Source organism: Trichosurus vulpecula, chromosome 9 (genome assembly GCF_011100635.1).
Source record: "Trichosurus vulpecula isolate mTriVul1 chromosome 9, mTriVul1.pri, whole genome shotgun sequence".
NCBI classification, from domain to species: domain Eukaryota; kingdom Metazoa; phylum Chordata; class Mammalia; order Diprotodontia; family Phalangeridae; genus Trichosurus; species Trichosurus vulpecula.
In genome coordinates, this window is record NC_050581.1 from 207,024,591 (window position 1) to 207,043,215 (window position 18,625).

An 18,625-nucleotide genomic window follows, 5' to 3' on the forward strand; every position below is an offset into this window, starting at 1 on the left:
CCATTCAAGGGCGGGTCTCGTTAGGGCCCTCAGGCGGAACTGAGAGGCATCTTTAGAGGGCGGGGCGGCCTGCCACTACGCGCCTGCGCCGGGCCGTGGGGGCGGGGACGCGGCATTGCGCCGACGTCACGGGGCGTGGCGGCGCAGTCGCGTGTCTCGCGCCGGGCCGGGGCGCCCCTTTTGAGTGTGGGCTCTCGGGCGTCTGCCGGTCCGGCCGGAAGCGGAAGCGGAGCCGGAAGCGGAACCGGGCCGCGGCCGTGCTCGCCTCCGGGCCGCCATGGAGGCCCCCGAGGACGGCGGCGGGAGCGGGGAGCCTGGGGGCCCGAGCCTGTCGGAGCTGTGCGCGCAGCTGCTGCGGACGCGGGACGCGGGCGGCCGGCTCCTGGCGGGCCACGAGCTGCTGCGGCGGCTGCGGGCACCCGGGCCCGGCGCGGGGGTCCCGGAGCCGGAGCTGGACGAGGCCACGCTGAGCCGGGTCGTGGACGAGCTTTCTGCATGGCTGCCGGCCAGCCACAGCAAGGTGGGGGAGGGGAGTGGGCAGGGCCGCGGGGGAGGGGGCGGGGAAGGGCCGGGGGTCACTGGGACCCATCCAGGAGGCAAGGGAGGGAGTATTTCTTAAGATTCCTACTACGCGCCAGGAGCCGCGCCGATCCCTATTTTACAGCTGGGGAAACCGAGGCAGGCGGCCCTTGCCGGTGGCTCCAGGAGGGGTCTGGCATGGGAACAGCTGGTCCTGATCCTTGGCCCGAGCAGGGTCGTTCTTCCTGTCCGCATAGAGACCTTTGTGCGGTGCACACAGTGGGTCCGCAGAGGCTCAAGGATTCCCGTCCCCTACCCCGCCCCCCGAAAGCAGGAGCCGGCCCCAGCACCCTCACCAAGACCCGGCCGGCCCGGGATCCGGAAGGGGCCAGGGAGTGCCCCAATTCCCCCACCTCCCGCCGGAGCGCCCTATGCACGCCCAGCTCTGTGCTGGGTGACCCGAGGTCAAATCCAGCCTGGTACGTGACCGGCGGGTATGCTTCGCTTCTTCCTGCCTCAGTTTCCCCTCCGGCGCCTCCCCGGCAGGGGGATCCTGAGCATCCTGGGAGCTTGTGCCGTAAAGCCCCGGGCGCCCCCTTCCCCAGGTCTGCCCGCCCCCCCCCCTTTCTGCAGGGTTAGACATAGGAGCCGTAGAGCCGGGCGTCCCTCCCTCCCTAGGGCAGCCCCTGAAAGAGGTTCCCCTTGGTCCCCTCAGGCCCCGCCCAGACCAGAGGCCTGCCTGGCCTTGCAGAACTGCCCGGCCTCCAGCCCTGCCTGGACCCTCCACCAGCTGGCCCCTTGGCTGGGAGCTTTGCAGGAGGCCCGGAACTGAGGCCTTCCTCTATGGCCTTGCCAGGCTCTGTCCCCGGACTGGGGCCTCTCACTTCCACCTTCTTCCCCTGCTGCCCTTCCCGGGCAGGCTGTGTGGCTGGCACACTGGGCCTGAAGGCAGGAAGACCTGAGTTCGAGTCCAGCCTCAGACCCGCTCTACTAGTCACTTGCCCTCTGCCTCAGTTTCCTCATCTGACAAGGCGATATCAGTCTCCTGACTGAAATGCTCAGTGGGCCATAGAAACGGGAGCTCTGTGCCATTTGTGCACCTCGGCACTTCCAGCCCCCTCGTCAGCTCAGGCGCCTGGAAGCCTTGGCACCTTTTCTACCAGGTCATGCCCCCCCACCCAGTTACTTTTTCTTTATATTTTCTTATATCGATGTCCAGTAGAACATCCCGGGGGAACCGTCCTCCTGAACACACAGGACCGCTCTCCTCAGCCTGCAGGGGCTCTTCCCTTACTTCTCTCAGAGCCGCTGGAACCCGGGATCGTGGCACCAGGCAATCGGAACACAGATGGGCCGCAGAAGAGGCATTCCACATTGCTCGGCAGTGGCGGGATCCTCGTGCCACCTCAGGGACTCGGGGGTGGCCCTCTCTGGCTCGGGTCACAGAATCTGAGGGCTGGTCACACTCACATGGGCTCTTGAGTTTAAAAGCGTCTTTAGCAAAATGGACTGAAGGAAGCGCCTTCACATGGAGACGTAGCCAGCGCAAGAACAAAAAAGCTGTTTGTTGTCGCATTAGAACAGAAAGGCGATCTGTTAGGACAGCGACATGAACGCGGTTGCAGTAACACCAAAAGAGATTCTGTGGTTCCTACTACGCAGTCCACAGCCCTCTGGGAACGCCCCGTGAGTGGTGTGGAACATGGGCAGAGAGGCAGGAAGAATTCAAAAGAAAGGCTGCCCTCACCAGCTGGTGACTTCGGCAACAGCCACGAGGAGGAGGAGGAGGTGGCACGTTGCAGTAACAGCGATCCAATTACATGCGCAGCCTTCTGGATAAAAGCTCCAGCTTACTTCAGACGGTGAAAGGAAAGGGCACGAGGTGATAGCAAAGACGCTCTTACTGCAAGCGTTGGTTGCTTCTGTTCCTTTAAAAAGCTGAGACGGCTGGAGGAATGGAGAGGCAGCCGCTGCTGTGCGGAGGCACGTCTCACTGGGCAGGTTTTCTGTCATAAAAGCAGACTGTGATAGAAGAAATAACAAACCTGGGAAGAAAGCTTGGTTTGGAACAGCTGGAAAGTGATGGCCTGGCAATGAGTCACCCTCAAGAGAATGAGCTGGTCATCTTGGAGGATCAAAGGGTGTGCAGATGGAGACATTCGCCCTCTAGGAGCAATCTGAGGCTGTCTTCCTGATGGGAAGAGGCGTGAGGCCCAGCATTGTGGAGGGGCACCCTGACTTCAGTGAGAATGTGCCAGTTCTCCAGGCATGGGTCAGGCTCTCTGTACCTGCCAGCATATGCATGGAGGTTTAAAGAAAGGGAAGGCAGTTCAATCTAGGCTGCTAACATACTTTAAACAAAAAATGAGATTTTCATCACATCAGTGTAATCTTACATTGGGCTTCAGTGTTTGGCAACTTAAAATAATTTTTAAATTTTAAAAATTTTGCTTTCTGTAACTCTTTTATTACTTTGTAATAAATTTGAACAAATAATTTTCTTATCCTTTGCTGTTATATTACATTAATAAATAAAACTTATTGTTAAAATTTTCATTGCATTTTCCGTAGGCCTGGAACAAATACCATAATTTTATGTAGAATCATAATTTTGAATAGTCAGATCTGAATAACATGACCACCTCCAGGGATTCCTTCTTTGCTGTGATCAAGGCTTGCTGGTGCTGGGCACCGTGGCCACTATTCCAAACCTCTGGCACCCCCTCTATTGGTCTTCCCAGCTGACAGCTGTTCCTTGAGCGTTCCCTCTCCCCACCCACTCCTTCCTAAAGCCTTGTCTTCCACAAGCCTCTCCAGGCTGCTTCAACACAGAAAGGGAGAAGACCCTCTCCTCTAGCAGATTACAGTCCCCATTGGTAACAGCATCTCGTGCAGAGACCACCCGGCCCCCTGTTTGGGTCCAGGCTCCTGTGACCTGAACCCAGGTCTTCCTCAAACCAGCTGCCCCCTCATTTGGCTCCCAGACTCCTTTTCCCACTGATGATCCAGAGCTTCCTTTTTGGAGAAGGGCCCAGAGCAGCAAGCCCTGATTCTCTGGACTGTGGCACCACACCTTGGATGTTCTTCCTTCAGCTCCTCCTCCATGCCCTCTCTCCCCCCACTAGAATACACGCTCCCTGCGGGCAGGCTTGATTTTGCTTATATTTGCGTCCCCTAAGTGGGTTCCACTTAGCATGGTGCTGGGCACAGAGTAAGTCCTTGATAAATGTTTGTTGATTGACTGACACATTGACTGTGCTGTGTGTGTGAGGGCCTTGCCCTAAATCCCTTGGCATTGCCTGGACCTCAGTGAAGCCTGCAGCTTCTCTGTGGACTGTCCCTCCCTGTAGTAGCATCTCTAGCACATCTGTTGTCAAACTGTCCCCTGTGCTCTTTTAACCAACTCCCGGGCACCCTGTGCCTCTCCACTGCCCCTTGGCGTGTGATCCATGATTCCCAACGGTGTTAGAGGAAGGACACAGGTGTTCAGGGAATGGGTGCCTTTGTTTCTGGGGGTGAGAAGGTTAATTACAACCCCTGGACGACTTCCTGTTTCCTCCTCTCAGCTCTGAGCCCACCCCTTCCCTGCCCCCTGTGCCAAGGGGTCTGAGGCCAAACTGTAGCTGTCTCTGTCCCACTGGACGTGGGTCTGGAGGTATGCTCAGAGCCTCCCCAGCCCAGCAGACCCTGCCAGGACCCTTATAGAAGGCCAGGTCAGCCCATGCCTTGAGTAGGTGAGGAGGCAGGATCTTGGTAAGGATTGGAGCCCTTCTTTGCGGCAGCCATGGTCATAGATGGGAGAACCTGGATAAGCTTGGCTGTTTACCGGTCAAGTCTCTTGTGAGGAATTGGAGTGACTTGGGGAGTGTAAGCTGCCCCCATTGGGGATTCAGAGAAACCTCGGGCAGTTTGTTGGGGGAAATGAGGCCTTCAGATGTAGTATGTTGGACACTAGAAGGCTGCAGAGGTGGGCCCGGTCACCAAGATGAATGGAGGCAGGAGCCTGGGGCAGGGGAAGGGTGTGGGAGAAGCACTGGTCCCACTGGTCTCTGTGGCCAGGCTGGCTGCTGACCCTGTCTCCAGTGGGAGCTCCCCGAGGGGTTCTTGGTACCCTGGGACATGGATCATGGACCGACTGCAGGGGTGGGTTCTCAGCTTTTTTTTTTTTTCCACATTTTTCTCTTCAGCTCAACCAGAAAAATGCAGTATTATTTACTATAGTAAGCACCTACTACGTGCCAGGTCAAGTGCTGTACAAATACCTTATTTAATCTGATGCAATGAGCAGATCTGCCTTATATCTATGGGAGAAAGTTCTTATTCTTCTGCGGCTGCTTGGTAGTTGTTGTACAAATCCTAGAGCCTTGGGTCTGGCAGCAGGAAGACCTGAGTTCAAATATGGTCCCTGATGCTTCCTAGCTCTGTGACCCTGCTCAAGACCCTCACCTCTCTGTGCCTTAGTTTACTCACTTGTGAAATGGGGATATAGTGCCCACCTCCCATGTCGGTTGTGAGGACCAAGTGAATTGGCGTGTGGGATGTGCTTTGCAAAGCTTAGATGGCCATAGAAATGCTGCCTATCCTAGGTAGAGGAGAGGGGGCTGGGGGGCGGTGGCGGGTCTGGCCTGGCTTGGCTTGAGATGGGGTGGTTAATGGAAATGCCTGGCACCCCCTTCTGGCTTGTTTTTGGCCAAGTTAGAGACAGCGATCTCGCTTTAGCCTCAGCAGTTCTTGTATTTTTGGTGGTTATGAAAGCGCTTTTGCAGATTTAACTTCTTTTTGTCCAAGGCCTTCCTTTTGTTCCTAAGGAGGTGAAATCTGGAAGTGGCCCTGGTTAGGAGTTAAGGTTTTGAATTTGTGCAGTTTTGAGGGCTCTCTGCTCATGAGGGGTCCTCTTCGGGGTGTCACAAAGGACAAAGAGCAGGCCCTCGTTGCCTTGTTCTGGATGTTCTGGGCCTGATTTTTCTGTAAACTCTGGCTGCTAAACATTCCTTTCATGTTATATTAGGAAGGCAGAATTTATGATTTCAAAGAGAATCTCATATGTGCCCAGAAGGTCCGGAACCGCAGGATATAAGGAATTCGCTAGGCAGAAGGCAGGAGAACTAAAGCATGTATTTACACTCCACAATAACAAGTCCACAAACCAGCGTCCCCATTTTGATATTTTCATCAAAAGCTTCCAGGCCCAATCAGTCTGCCTTATAAGGGTAACCAGAAGGCCACAGAGAAGCGAGATGGTATAAGGCAAAATCGTATACATGCTTCCCCTCTACGGTAAGAAGATTACCCACTAGCCTCCAGTCAGCTCTGCTACCGGCAGCTGTAGGTGTCTCTGGCTCCAACCGGAAAAGGAAAGGAGGATCTTCAAGCTGTCCTCTCCCCTCTTATAGAGTTTTTGACATCATCAAGCGCCGCCTGAACGACCAGGGCCGATTGGTTCTTGACTTGGCCCCTCCCCCAGCGTAGACCACGTTAACACACCTCCCCTCAGCCAGCGCCACGACTCATCACACAGGAAGCTCTGGTCCTGCCCCGGAAGAGCAAGCCCCAGGGTCCAGGGAAGCTCAACGAGGCAAGCTGAGTCATTCAAAGAAAACAATAAAGTCCATTCTGGCTACACATGTGTCCCAGTGTGTGCTGGGCCTGCGTGAGCTTGGGTGGTACCTTTATCTCTCTGTGGGCTGGGCAGCTCTCGAGGGTTCCCCACTGGTGAGGAAGAGGATGGTGGCTAGTATTCATATAGCACTTTACAAATATTAACTGGTTTAGTCCTTCGAGCAGCCCTGGGAGGGAGGGCTATTATTCTAAGGCTTCAGGGAGGAAGCTGAGGTGGCTAGAGGTTATGAACTTGGCTCTTCCTGACCTCAGGCCCAGTGTGCTGCTCATGACCTAGTTACACAGAGAAGGTGCCAGCCTGGCTTGGCACAGGGAGTTCTCTGCCCAGCATTCCCTGTATTTGTTTTGTCTAACTTTGTTTCCAGGGATTTTTAGGCAGACTTGGGCTTTCTGGAGACCTCTGTTCCATACACTTTAGAATTCCAGAGTATTTCCAGACTTAGCAGGATCCAAAAAAACAAAACAGAGAAGGAATACAGCTGACCTCTTTAGCAGAGACAGAGCAGACCCTGCGCAGTCAGCAGCCGGACCTTCACACCAAATGTGCCAACCTCGTTGGCAGAAACAGAGCAGACCCTGCACAGTCAGCACTGGACCCTCACCCTAAATGTGCGCGCCACAGCCTGGCCGATCAGAGCCAGATGGAGGTCTCCATCGGTGCCTTACCGCCTGCCCTTGGTCTGGTGACATGTCACAGTGACCCTCCCAGGGTGTGGCTTCCCAGTGCTTAGAACCACTTAGGAGTTTCCAGAGTGTATTTCATAAAAAGAAATAAATTGAGATGATATCTTTTATTTTTAATATCCTTTTATTCTCCCAGAGAGCTACACATCTAGCAAAGAATTTGTTTTTGAGGATGAACACAGTTTTATTTTAATCAATAATTTTTTTTTTAATTTTTAGTTTACAACATTCAGTTCCACAGGTTTTTGGGTTCCAAATTTTTTCTCCCTCTCCTCTCTCCTCCCTCCCCAAGATGGCATGTAATCCAACGTAGGGTCTACATTTACCTTCACATTGAACTTATTCACATAATAGTCCAGTTGTAAAGAAGAATTACAACCAGTGGAATGAATCATGAGAGAGGAGAAACGAAACTAAAAAAGAAGGAAAAAAAAAAAGAGAGAAAATAGGTCGCCTCAATCTGCACTCAGACTCCATAATTCTTTCTCAGGACGTGCAGAGCTTTTTCTATCATGAGTCTTTTGGGGCTGTCTCTGAACCTTGCATTGCTGAGAGGAGCCAAGTCTATCAAAGTTAATCCTTACAGATACCGTGTGTCTGTAATGGTGTATAATAATCTCCTGCTTCTGCTCCTCTCACTCAGCATCAGTTCATGTGAGTCTTTCCAGGGCGTAATGAAGTCCGTCTGGTCCTCATTTCTAATTGCACAATAGTATTCCATTACATTCATATACCACAGTTTGTTTAGCTGTTCCCCAATTGATGGGCATCCCCTTGGTTTCCAATTCTTTGCCACCACTAAAAGAGGTGCTATAAGTATTTTTGTACATACGGGTCCATTTCCCGCTTGTATGATCTCTTTGGAATACAGCCCTAGAAGTGGTATTAGCAAAGGATTTTTTAAAGGAATAGGAGATTTAAAAAAAAATCAGCAAAATTGATTAGTACATTTAAAAACCTCTGACATTTGTAATTCCTACAGCCATAGGGAGAGGAGGGGATAAGGAGGGGAGGGAGTAAGCATTTATATAGCCACCTACTGTGTGCCAGGCACTGCACTAAGTGCTTTACAGATATCATAAGGTGGGGTGGTTATTATCTCCATCTTATAGTTGAGGAAACTGAGGCAGAGGTGAAGTGACTTACCCAGGGTCACAGAGCTAATCCGTGTCAGAGGGTGAATGCCTTCCCTTCACTTCCCTTCCCCCCCAAAGGGGTCAGTCTGGATGTCTTCTCATTATCTCTCTTTTAGTGCTTAGGCTTTGTGTTTCAAAGTATTTCTGCTTAATTGCTTTGTAGTTCCTTCTGTTTACATTCTTGTATTCAATATGCATATTGTTTTCTTGACTGTTTACTTCACTTTGCAAGTCTGCCTACACTTCTCTTTAGTCATCAGTTTTTTTTTGTTTGTTTATTACTGCACACTAATGTCCCATTCTATTCATGTACTACCATTTGTTTAGCCATTCCCCAGTTGATGGCGCCTGTTTTGTTTGAGCTCTTTATTGCAACCAAGAAATACACCAAAAATATTTTGGTACATAGAGTCTTCTTTTTGTCTTTAACCTCCTTAGGATGTGTACCGAGCAGCAGTATCTGTGTCATAGGGTATAGACAATTTATCTACTTTATTTGCCTAGTGCCAAATTGCTTTCCAGAAAGGTTGTGCTCATTCACAACTCCACCAACAATGGGTTGTCTTCCCATGAGTCCTCCCAAGTTTGGCAATCCTCATCTTTTGTTGTCTTTGCCAGTTTCCTAAGTGCGAGGCCAACTCTCTGGCTTGTTTTCAAAATATTGTGAGAGATTGGTAAAAGTTAGGGAAAGTTAGGTTTCCACAGAAGAGTTAATTAAGTTCCACAGAATCATTAACGAACCATCAGCTTGAACAAAGAAGGAGTAAAAATTAACCAAGATAAGGGTTCCCAGCCAATCTGAATAAAGTTGGTGATAAAGTTGGTTTTGCAAAAACCACGGACTCAGGATGTTAGGAAAACTGGCCTAAACGGGCCAGATGAAGGTCAGGGTTGAAGAGAGAACTGGGTCAAATGGCTACCACACATGCTTATTTGGCTAATTGAATATATTACCTTATATGCCCATTTTTGAACATGGGACATATGATGAGAGGAGGGGGACACGCTTACATATATCAAGGAGAGAATGTATGAAGAGGTGTATCAGGAACAGTGGAGCGGACCAATCTGTACTCCAAGGGGAGGTACTGAATTGATGGTGCATAGTACTCCTTCTTGCTAAAGAAGGGCGGAGTTTACTCCTGGCCAGGAATATTTACCAATTCCTTTGGATTCCTCAATAATAATGAATTGCCTTTGATACCTGAATTTCAGTGTCAAGCGTATTTCTAGCAATATTGAGGCTATTTGCCAAGAGCACCTTCTTTCTTCCTTCTCATCTCATGTCACTGAGATGCCTTCTACTTTTTTTCTCCACCTCTGTGTCACATGAAGAAGACTCCATGAAACCATGACTTAAAAACGCCTGGTTGCTATATTTCCGGAAATTACAAACAAAAATTGCTCAGTACCAGAGGCCAAAATAGGGATAGAAAGAGTCCTCTGATTCCCTGAAGGGAAACCCCAAAAGGAAAAAGTCCTAGGAATGTCCTAGCTCAAATCTGTGACTCCCAGGTTAAAGTAAAAATAATGCAAACCTCCAGAAAGAAGCAGTTCCAAGTACAGCCAGGATCATGGGAGACCAAGTAGCTTTCACAGGTGAGGAACGGAGATCTAGGAACACAGTGTTGGAAGAGGTCAAAGATAGAGGATCATAACCAAGAATAACTTACTCTACAAAGCAGAGAATATTCCTGCGGGGAATAAATGAGTGGAATAGAGGACTTTCAGGCTTTTCCAATGAAAAGGCAAAAACTGACTAGCATCTTTGAAATGCAAGCACACGGGAGAGTTCAGAGAACCCTGGAGAAGTCAATCTGCTCGAGCAATTGGAAGGACCTGTAGGATGATGTAGTGCTAACATTTTAATGGAAGAAAAGAAACCAGGAGCCTTCAGGTCCATGATGTCTTCAAATGATATTGCAGGAGGTACAGAAGAATAGCAGAAGTCCTGGGGTGGATTTGTTTGTCCTGAAGGCTTTTCACATCTTCCTTGTTTTCACTGAAATCTTATAGTCCAGTAGTGTAGATGGGAGGGTAAAAGGAGTCTAAACATCGGTTTAGAATTGGGCCTGGAACTTGCTGCTTCTTATGATTGGACTGGGTAAGCTTCCCCCTTTGTCCATCACAGTCATTCTAATTCCCTAGCCTCTCTTTGTTCTTTCTTTGTTCTCTCTGTCTCTCTCTCTCTCTCTCTCTCTCTCTCTCCCTCCCCCTCCCTCTCTCCCTCTCTCCCTCTCCTCCCCCCTCCCTCCCTCCTTTCCTCCCTCCCTCTCTCCTTTCTTTTTCTGTTCATGTGTTGTCATACCATATGTTGTTTTTCCTAGTTCTGTTTGCTTCAATTTGCTTTGTTCCATATAAATAAGAATTTTTATATTTGTTTCTTCATTTGCTAATATTTCATCATATTTATATTCCAGTGTGTTTGGCCACTCCCAATTAATGGACATTTACCTTGTTTCCAATTCTTTGTAACCATTAAAAGTGCTACTACAAAATAATTGTGTTGTATTTGGGGCCTCTCATTTTCCTGTTGACTTCCTTGGAGTGTGTGCCTGCCTGGGGGACCTTTGGGGATGGTCATTTAGGACTTTGTTAGCAGAGTTCCAAATGGCTTTTCAGAGTGGTTGGATCCATTCTAGTGCCATGAGCAGTGAATTGGGACATCTGTCTGGCCTCTTTGGGGTCTCTTTGTTACTCCCCTTTCCCCACTGCCTTTATTTGCTGCTCCTAAGTTTCTGTTGTTTGGAATGTTTGAGAAGCAAAGACTCTCTTTAGTTCTTGTGTTCTTTCTAAAAATGTTTCAGATTCTTCTTTATTATTGAACCTCTGTCTTTTGTCCTGTACGGTGAAATTCAGATTTGCAGGCTAGGTCACCTTGGGTGACATTCTGAGCTCCACTTGTTCTTCTGAACACATTCTTCCCTTCCCTTCTATGTTTTCTAGTGGGCGCAAAATAGTCTGGCATCATTCAAATGGCCTTTCCTTTGTCTTTGAGGGCTTTCTCCTGGTGGCTTGCAGAGCTTGTTTCTGAATTGAATTGTTCAAATTAAAGACTCTGGGTCTTGGAATTTGCAGCCTGGGGTGGTTTTTTTTTTTTCCTGGAGACAATCTGTGAATTCTTTCAATTGGTTTTTAATTTTCTAAGTTCCAAAGTTCTGGGCTGGTCCTTTCCTTTGAAGTTGGCCTGAGACTGGAGGGGCATTCCTCTCCATTTCTACCTGATCCCTCCCTTCAGCCCTTTGCCCTTGTCCCTTTTGGGCTGGCTAGGGGGTTTGTGCTTTGACTCCTGTTTATTGGATTTCCCCCAGTCATCCCTGCAGATGTGCAGTCTTCATCCTTGCCTCTGCCAGCCCCTCATGTTTTGTCTCCTTGTCTGTTGGGATTGTAAGAAATAAGTGTCTCACCAAGAACTCCACACAGACATTAGTGAATTCAGGAAGAACTTTTCTTCTTTTACCTGTTACCTAACAAGTAGGCACATCCTCCTAATGCAAAAATGCAGTCTTTTATTTTCCCGTCCCAAATGCAAATCCCTCCCCTGGTTCCCCATTGGCTGGGTAATGTAGAGTTTACTGCCTATCTGAAAACACCTAAACCCTGCCCCCTATGTGGGTCTCTGCCCTGTTTACATTTCCCATCCCCTACATTTCAAGCTATAAATACTCTTTAGAACAATCCCTACTCAGATTTATGATCTCCATTTTTGTTTAACCATAGTCAGAGAAAGGAATTTTCTCAGTTGATAAGAGAATTGACTACGTGTAAATTGAAAATACCACCCTGGATATCTGTGTTTCCTTTACTATTAACGTTAAGAAAAATCCCATTGCTTTCTGAGCTGCCCCGAAGAGGGTTCTACACAGCGTTGTTCTCGGTTTCCGTCGTAACTTTAAAGGGAAACTTTCACAATGTCCGGAGCCCTGGATGTCTTGCAGATGAAGGAGGAGGATGTCCTCAAATTTCTTGCTGCAGGAACCCATTTGGGTGGCACCAATTTGGACCTCCAGATGGAACAGTATATCTACCAAAGAAAGTGATGGCATCTACATCATTAACTTGAAGAGAACTTGGGAAAAGCTTCTGCTGGCAGCTCGTGCTGTTGCTGCCATTGAAAACCCAGCCAATGTTAGTGTCATCTCATCCAGGAGCACTGGCCAGCGAGCTGTTCTGAAATTTGCCGCTGCCATTGGTGCCACACCTATTTCTGGACGTTTCACACTGGGCACCTTCCCTAACCAGATTCAGGCAGCTTTCAGGGAGCCTCGCCCCTTGATGGTCACTGATCCTCGGGCAGATCACCAGCCTCTGACTGAAGCATCGTATGTTAACCTCCCAACCATTGCACTGTGCAACACAGACTCTCCACTTCACCATGTGGATATTGCCATTCCATGTAACAACAAGGGGGTTCACTAAGTGGGTCTGATGTGGTGGATGCTGGCCCGTGAAGTCCTGCGTATGCATGGTACCATCTCTCGTGAACACCCATGGGAGGTTATGCCTGATCTTTACTTCTACAGGGATCCAGAGGAGATTGAAAAGGAGGAGCAGGCCACAGCTGAGAAGGCAGTGACAAAGGAAGAGTTTCAGGGTGAATGGACCGCACCCACCCCAGAATTCACTGCTACTTAGCCGGAGGTGGCGGATTGGTCTGAGGGAGTGTAGGTGCCATCTGTGCCCATTCAGCAGTTCCCCACAGAAGATTGGAGTACTCAGCCGGCTACTGAGGACTGGTCTGCAGTTCCTGCTGCTCAGGCCGCTGAGTGGGTAGGAACTACCACAGAGTGGTCTTAAGTTTTGCCCCAGATGCTCTAATAGTGTTGGAAAAATGCTGATAGAAAATAAACATTGGTTTTTTACAAAAAAAAAAAAGAAAAGAAAAATTCCATTATTCAAGATAGTGACTTCGCTTAAGGGGCCTGGCCTCATCCTCAATGGAAAAGGTATTCCATGGATTTACTCAGAGAACAAAGAAATATGATGATAAGTACATTTTCTACAATCAGTTTATTTCCTACACTAGCCTGAATAACCAATAAGTGAGAGATTTTCTGACACGTATGACTCCTTAGTTCTCACATGTCATGTATCACCTGATTTCTGTGAACACAAAAGTTCAGTCATTCCTTACAGGATCTACCCAGGTTTGCATTTGTTGCCCGAGCCTCCTCTGACTGAGGGTTTGTAGGCACTGGACACCGAGCAGTGGGCTCTGAGAGTCTTATCTTTAATTTGGCTGTTTGCTTGAATTCCTTTGTCCTCCCCCCCATTCAGATGCTGACCTTGCTTCTGTCCTGGGAAGGCTTAACCAAGGTGGGGTCCAGCCCAGATGGGGTGGTTTGGTTTTATTCTTGTAAGGTCTCACATGGAATTAAGGACAGGGCTTGGGCCAGAACCTCGGTTTTTAGTACCAGAAACACCAGCAGTCTTTCCATGGTCTGCACTGTTACAAGAAGCTCATCATGTAAATAAACCAGCGGAGAAAGAAATTGTGACTTGAAGAATTCTACTGAACTTTTCTTTCTAAAGGAAAGGATTCTAAGCATGACAGATGTAGTTTAGATTAAATCGAATGATTGACCTTGGTAAATGTGGGCAGGCGGATGAATTCAGATCTGGAATTTTGTTTTGAATGTGCTCTTTTGGCACGCTCAAGGTTTTCCTTGTAGCCACTAATGTTTTGGTTTTTTTCCCTACAGGTGGCATTACTTGGATTAGAAATTTTAAGTGCCTTCATTGACAGATTATCAACAAGATTTAAATCTTACATACCCTCAGGTAAGCTAAATAATCTTACTGTATTTGGTTTCTTTTTTCTTTTTTTTCTTTTTTTTTTTGCAAAAGCATAGTTGTAAACTAGAGAGTATTTACTTTTTTCTCTGTCAAAAATAAATAGGGGATTTCTTTCTTAAGGTGACAGGTAGATAGAATGTCATGATTGTCCATGAGTTTTAGACCAGTTGGACTGGGAGAATCCTTGGCAGGGAGCAAGGTGAAAATTGGGAGGGCTTGGTGTCAGCCCCATTGTGGTGAGCTTTAGATTGCAGCTTGGGTTTTTCCTAGAGGCCATAAGGTGCCATGAAGATCGAGAGGGGGTGATGTGGCAGGAACGTCCTCTTGCTGTTTCTCCTTCATTCTCAAAGGGGACCATGACATCAGGAGGATGATGTCATGACTTGCGAGTGAATTGGATTTGAGTGAGGCAGGGCTGCGCAAGATCAGCCTCACTTTCTCCTCTGGAGCCATGTGGGTCCAGTGGCCCCATATGGATCCGGATGACTGGAGGTGGCCCTGGATGTAGTGAGAGCCTTGGGCCTTTTTAAGCTAAGGTCTTTAACAGGTCTCAGTTTGTCTGAGGTGGCGCCCATTCAGCGATTAAAGCATTTAAAGCTCCATCCTCTCCTTCCAGTCTTATCCACTCTGTCCCTTCCTGCTCTCACACATCAGACCCTCTCTCATCTCCACACCTTTGCTGTCAGTGTCCTGTGCCTGGAGCACACTCCCACAATACCTCATTTCCTCCAGATACTCCCTCGATACAAACCTTTCCTGATTCCCCAAGCACTTGTGTCTTCCCTCCCATAATTTTCTTGCATTGGTTTTGTATTTATATGAATATTTTTTCACTTTACATCAGGGACCCAGCACATTACCTAGATCATGTGCTAATTAATTGATTGGAGTGATTGATCCAAGTGTTTTCTGTGACACCGAAAATAGAAGCAGTTTTCCCAGAGTCCCACAGCCAGCATACATCCAGGGTAGATGTTGAGCTCAGTCCTTTATGTCGCCAAAGCCCACACTCTATCCACTAGGGCACAGCACCTCTCAATTATGATTACGATTCTAGAGGCAGGAGGCACCATGAAGGTGGAGTGGGGCGTGGTTAGCAGCTGTATGAAAGATGGGCTAGAAAAGGAGGAGCTGAAAGTGGGAAACATTCTGGGTGATGGGGGAGGGAGGGGAAACGGTCTGGCCAGCTGGAAAGGATTGCGATCCTGGGCGGAAATCGTGGCATTTGGATGTGGGCTGAGTTTGGGCGGAAAGAAGGACACTTACTTTGGCATGTCGAGGTGAAGCCGTGGACAGGACATCTCAGCGGAGATGAGCAGACAGTTGGCGGGTGGCAGCTCAGGACTGTGTCTGGACAGAGATGAGGATTGGCACATTGGCCCCTGGGCCAGAGGGTGCCCACTTCACAGGAGCAAGGAGGACGATTGTGCTGAGAACGCTGAAACACGAAGGTCACAGGATCAGCTGGAGGTGCCACAGAGTTCTGGACCTGAGTCCCAGAGATCCGAGTTCAAATCCAGCTTCAGCCACTGACTCACAGGATGACCCTGGGCAGGCCACTTCTCTGCTGTCTGCCTGAGCTTTCTTAACTGTAAACCATGGAAACAGGAGCACCTCACACCCAGGGCTGCTGGCGGGGTCCAGGGGGTCTATTGTAAAGCTCTTTAACCTTAAAGCCTTCTTTCAATGTGAGCGCTGCTGCTGCTATGTGTGTGTGTGTACACACATAGACTCATACATACACACATCCATCTATCTATCCATGCGTACGTGCACACATTCATCATCTGTACCTCCATGCACATACATAGACATACACACATCCATCCACACATGCACACATGTGTACACACATGCATGTACATACACACACAACCCCAGTCTGCATCCCCCCATTTTCTCATCTGCCCCTGCCCCTGCCTGGGGGCAGCCCCTCAGCCCCTCATATCTACTGTATGGACATTCGTTTGCTGGGGGCTACCTTGGCCCAGCTTTCCCAGCTCTAGTCTGTCCTCTGCTCAGCCACCAAAGTGATCACTCAGTAAACCCCAGGAGCTCCCCATCACCTCCAGAATCCGATCCCAAATGCTCTACTTGGCATTTAGAGCCTTTGCCCCAAGCCCCCCACTACCCCCAGCCCTCTTGCCCCTCACTCCCCCATCCAGGGTCCCCCTTCCCCTCCAGCCCTCTTGTCCCTCACTCCCCCATCAGAGCCCTGGCCTCCTGGCTGGACCACAAACAAGCCCCTCCATCTCTTGGCTCTGGACACTCTGTGGCTATCCCCAGGCCTGGGGCTCTCTCTCTCCTCATCCCTGCTTCCTGGCTTCCCTGGCTTCCTTCAGGTCCCCACTCCTATAGAAACCATCAGTGAAATGCAGACTCCTGGCTTGGAACGATTCCATTTCTGTCTTTGCATCTTCTGCACATGGCATGTTGCCTGGGACATAATAGTAAATGCTTCCTATGTGTTCTTTGATTGGCAAGCACAGAATTTGATTTGGAGCCAAGTAGTTTTGACTGGAGGATCTCCCCCACAGCTGGTGAGGTCAAGGAAGACCTCAGCATCAGGGCTCAGAAGGTGCCTTTGGGCTGACGGATCCATGGGGAGGCCTCAGGAGGTGGGAGAAGAAGGGGGAGCATGCCAGAACAGAGGATTGTCTGGGAAAGACATGGAGGGGCAGGTATGGGAGTCTTGTGTAGAGGCCACAGAAGGTGAATCTGTGGGGCTGGATGGCGAATGCCCAAGTGGGAGGAAGCCACCTGGCTCACGCACATGCTTTTCTGGAGTGAGCACTCAGCTGGGCCCAAACATGGACTGACTTCCCTCCTAACCCTTGTCCTTTCTTACTCCCCCCCAGGACTCAGCTCCACTGGCCTCCCTTCCCCCTCCCTAGCTGCACGAACTCACTGGTCAGGGGAGGGGAGTCAGAGCCATCCTGGCTCCCCTTGCTACCTGCACCCTCTTGTCCTTGGAGGATTGCTCAAGGCATGTCTGCCCCCCACCTGAGACTCTGGTACCTTCCCCAGGAGTTTGCTACCATCCTCACAATTGCTCTCTCCTGCCCAACTCCTGGCCTTATACTAGGGGCCTCCAACATCCTATTGCTCTACCTCAGGTACACCCAGAGGCAGTCACCCCTGCACCTAGCCATCTCCCACTCAGAAATTCCCTGGTGGGATCATCTCTTTTTCCCGTGTCATCTTTCCCTCTGCGTTATGCCCTGCCTAGCTCTAAGATCTCGAGCCCCGGACCCTCTGCTTCTTTCTTGGGCCATAACCTGTCCGCTGGCTGCCCTTGCTTCACTTCCCTCCTTGGAGCCCCTGGTGAACCAGGTCAACTCTACCCCCTTGCCCCCTTATCCTTTGGATTCCTCCATCCATCCATTGAATGGGCTGGAGAAAGTCAGGATACCCGGATGCCTGGGGCTGTTACATATTTAGGTTCCCTCATCCTTGTGGCCTCAGTCCAGAGTGCCCTACTAGGCAGGGCGATTCTAGTCTCGTCAGCCACTGTGGCCAGCTATAGCATGCTGGCTCCAGAGCCAGTGGGCAGGACATCCTCAGAGGTCTTGGTGTCACTCCGGGTGAGCAGCTTGAAATCCTGTTTTTTCCGTGCTCTTTGGGAAGCAGTGACTAGAATACATAGGCTGCAGAAACGCATTACATGAGGTGCTGTCATGGTAAAGTGGACTGAGCCCAGAAGCTCTTGGTCGGATCCTGCCTGGGTGACTTGAGGTCTCAAGCTCTGGGCAGAGTCAATGCCGCCCTGCGATGGCAGCTCGAGGGGAGGGTACCTTTTGGCCCACCAGCAAAGTCCCGGGTCCGATCCCTGTTCCCGTATCTTGAGGCTTTGTCAGACTCCGGTCGATGCATGACTGATGTGGCGTGCCCCGCTCTCGATACCCTTTCCTTCTCTCCCCAAAGCATCAGTGAGGGTAGCGACTCTGGGCACATCACAGACCCTCTGCCTGCCTAGATTTCCTCCTCTGCAGAGTGGGGATCAGGGAGTGGTCGGGAGGATTTCTGAAATGGTCTCCGTTAGGTACTCTGTGCTGGTCACTGGTCATCCTTAATTGTTTTGTTTTCTCTAGTTATTTCAGCTTTAATAGATCGGCTTGGAGATTCCAAAGACCAGGTCCGAGAACAAGCGCAGAATCTGATCTTGAAGCTCATTGATCAAGCAGCTTCGCCCATGGTAGGCTTCCTTCCCTTGGAGGATGGTGTGTTCAGGTGGAGGTGGCGGGAAATCTGTGGAAAGATAGCATAGCCAGGTGGCCCTCTCTGTCCCGGTCTCATCTGATAGATGGGGATAATCACAGTGCCTGCCCCTCACCCAGGATGGTTGCCAGGCTCCAGGGAACTCCTGTTTGTAAAGCTCTCTGCTCAGCAGGTGTTATTTAAGTATGCAGCCATTGTTTTTCAGACCAGATAAGAAAAGCCAGCTATTGGAAATACAAGTCATATAGCAAGCTTCCAAAAACTCTGCCGGATAATGTGGCGACCCCTTCGGTGTTGGCTTCTGCCTCTTCTGTTCCCTCGAGTGTTTCAGCTGAGATTAGGGCTTCTTGGCCAGGGGCCCAGGCGCTGGGGGCTTGGGCATGGATTTGGATGAAAAAAGGTGGCCTCTGTGTTTTCACCCACTTGTAGCTGCCAAGTAGTGCTTCCTTTGAAGGCGTGGATGAGGCTTCCCCAGGACCCAGATCAAGGGAAGTGTCTGCCTTTGACCAGCCTCTTCTTTTGCTTTTAACCCCAGTCTGGATGGTCTTTCTAGCTGGTCAGATGTTACTATGATCTTGACGATACTTTGTCCAGAGGCTCCTTTTCATTACTTACAAGTCATGAGAAAATGCAGTCTGAAAGCTTATTTTGAG

The 18,625-nt window shown here is 49.7% G+C and overlaps 1 protein-coding gene and 1 pseudogene across 4 annotated transcripts in view; both read left to right on the forward strand.

Moving 5' to 3' along the window:
• The first annotated feature begins 219 nt into the window (after positions 1 to 219).
• The window catches only part of CLASP2 (cytoplasmic linker associated protein 2), a 155,171-nt gene continuing 136,765 nt past the window's right edge, over positions 220 to 18,625 (forward strand). For 3 of the 4 annotated variants that reach the window (XM_036738226.1, XM_036738227.1, XM_036738228.1), the window contains exons 1-3: positions 220 to 520; positions 13,661 to 13,739; positions 17,846 to 17,949. In XM_036738226.1, the coding sequence (XP_036594121.1) occupies positions 278 to 520; positions 13,661 to 13,739; positions 17,846 to 17,949 (426 nt within the window). In that variant the 5' untranslated portion in view covers positions 220 to 277. The remainder of the gene's footprint in view (positions 521 to 13,660; positions 13,740 to 17,845; positions 17,950 to 18,625) is intronic. The other variant, XM_036738225.1, reaches the window with a different exon arrangement.
• On the forward strand, positions 11,830 to 12,791 carry LOC118831061 (annotated as a pseudogene).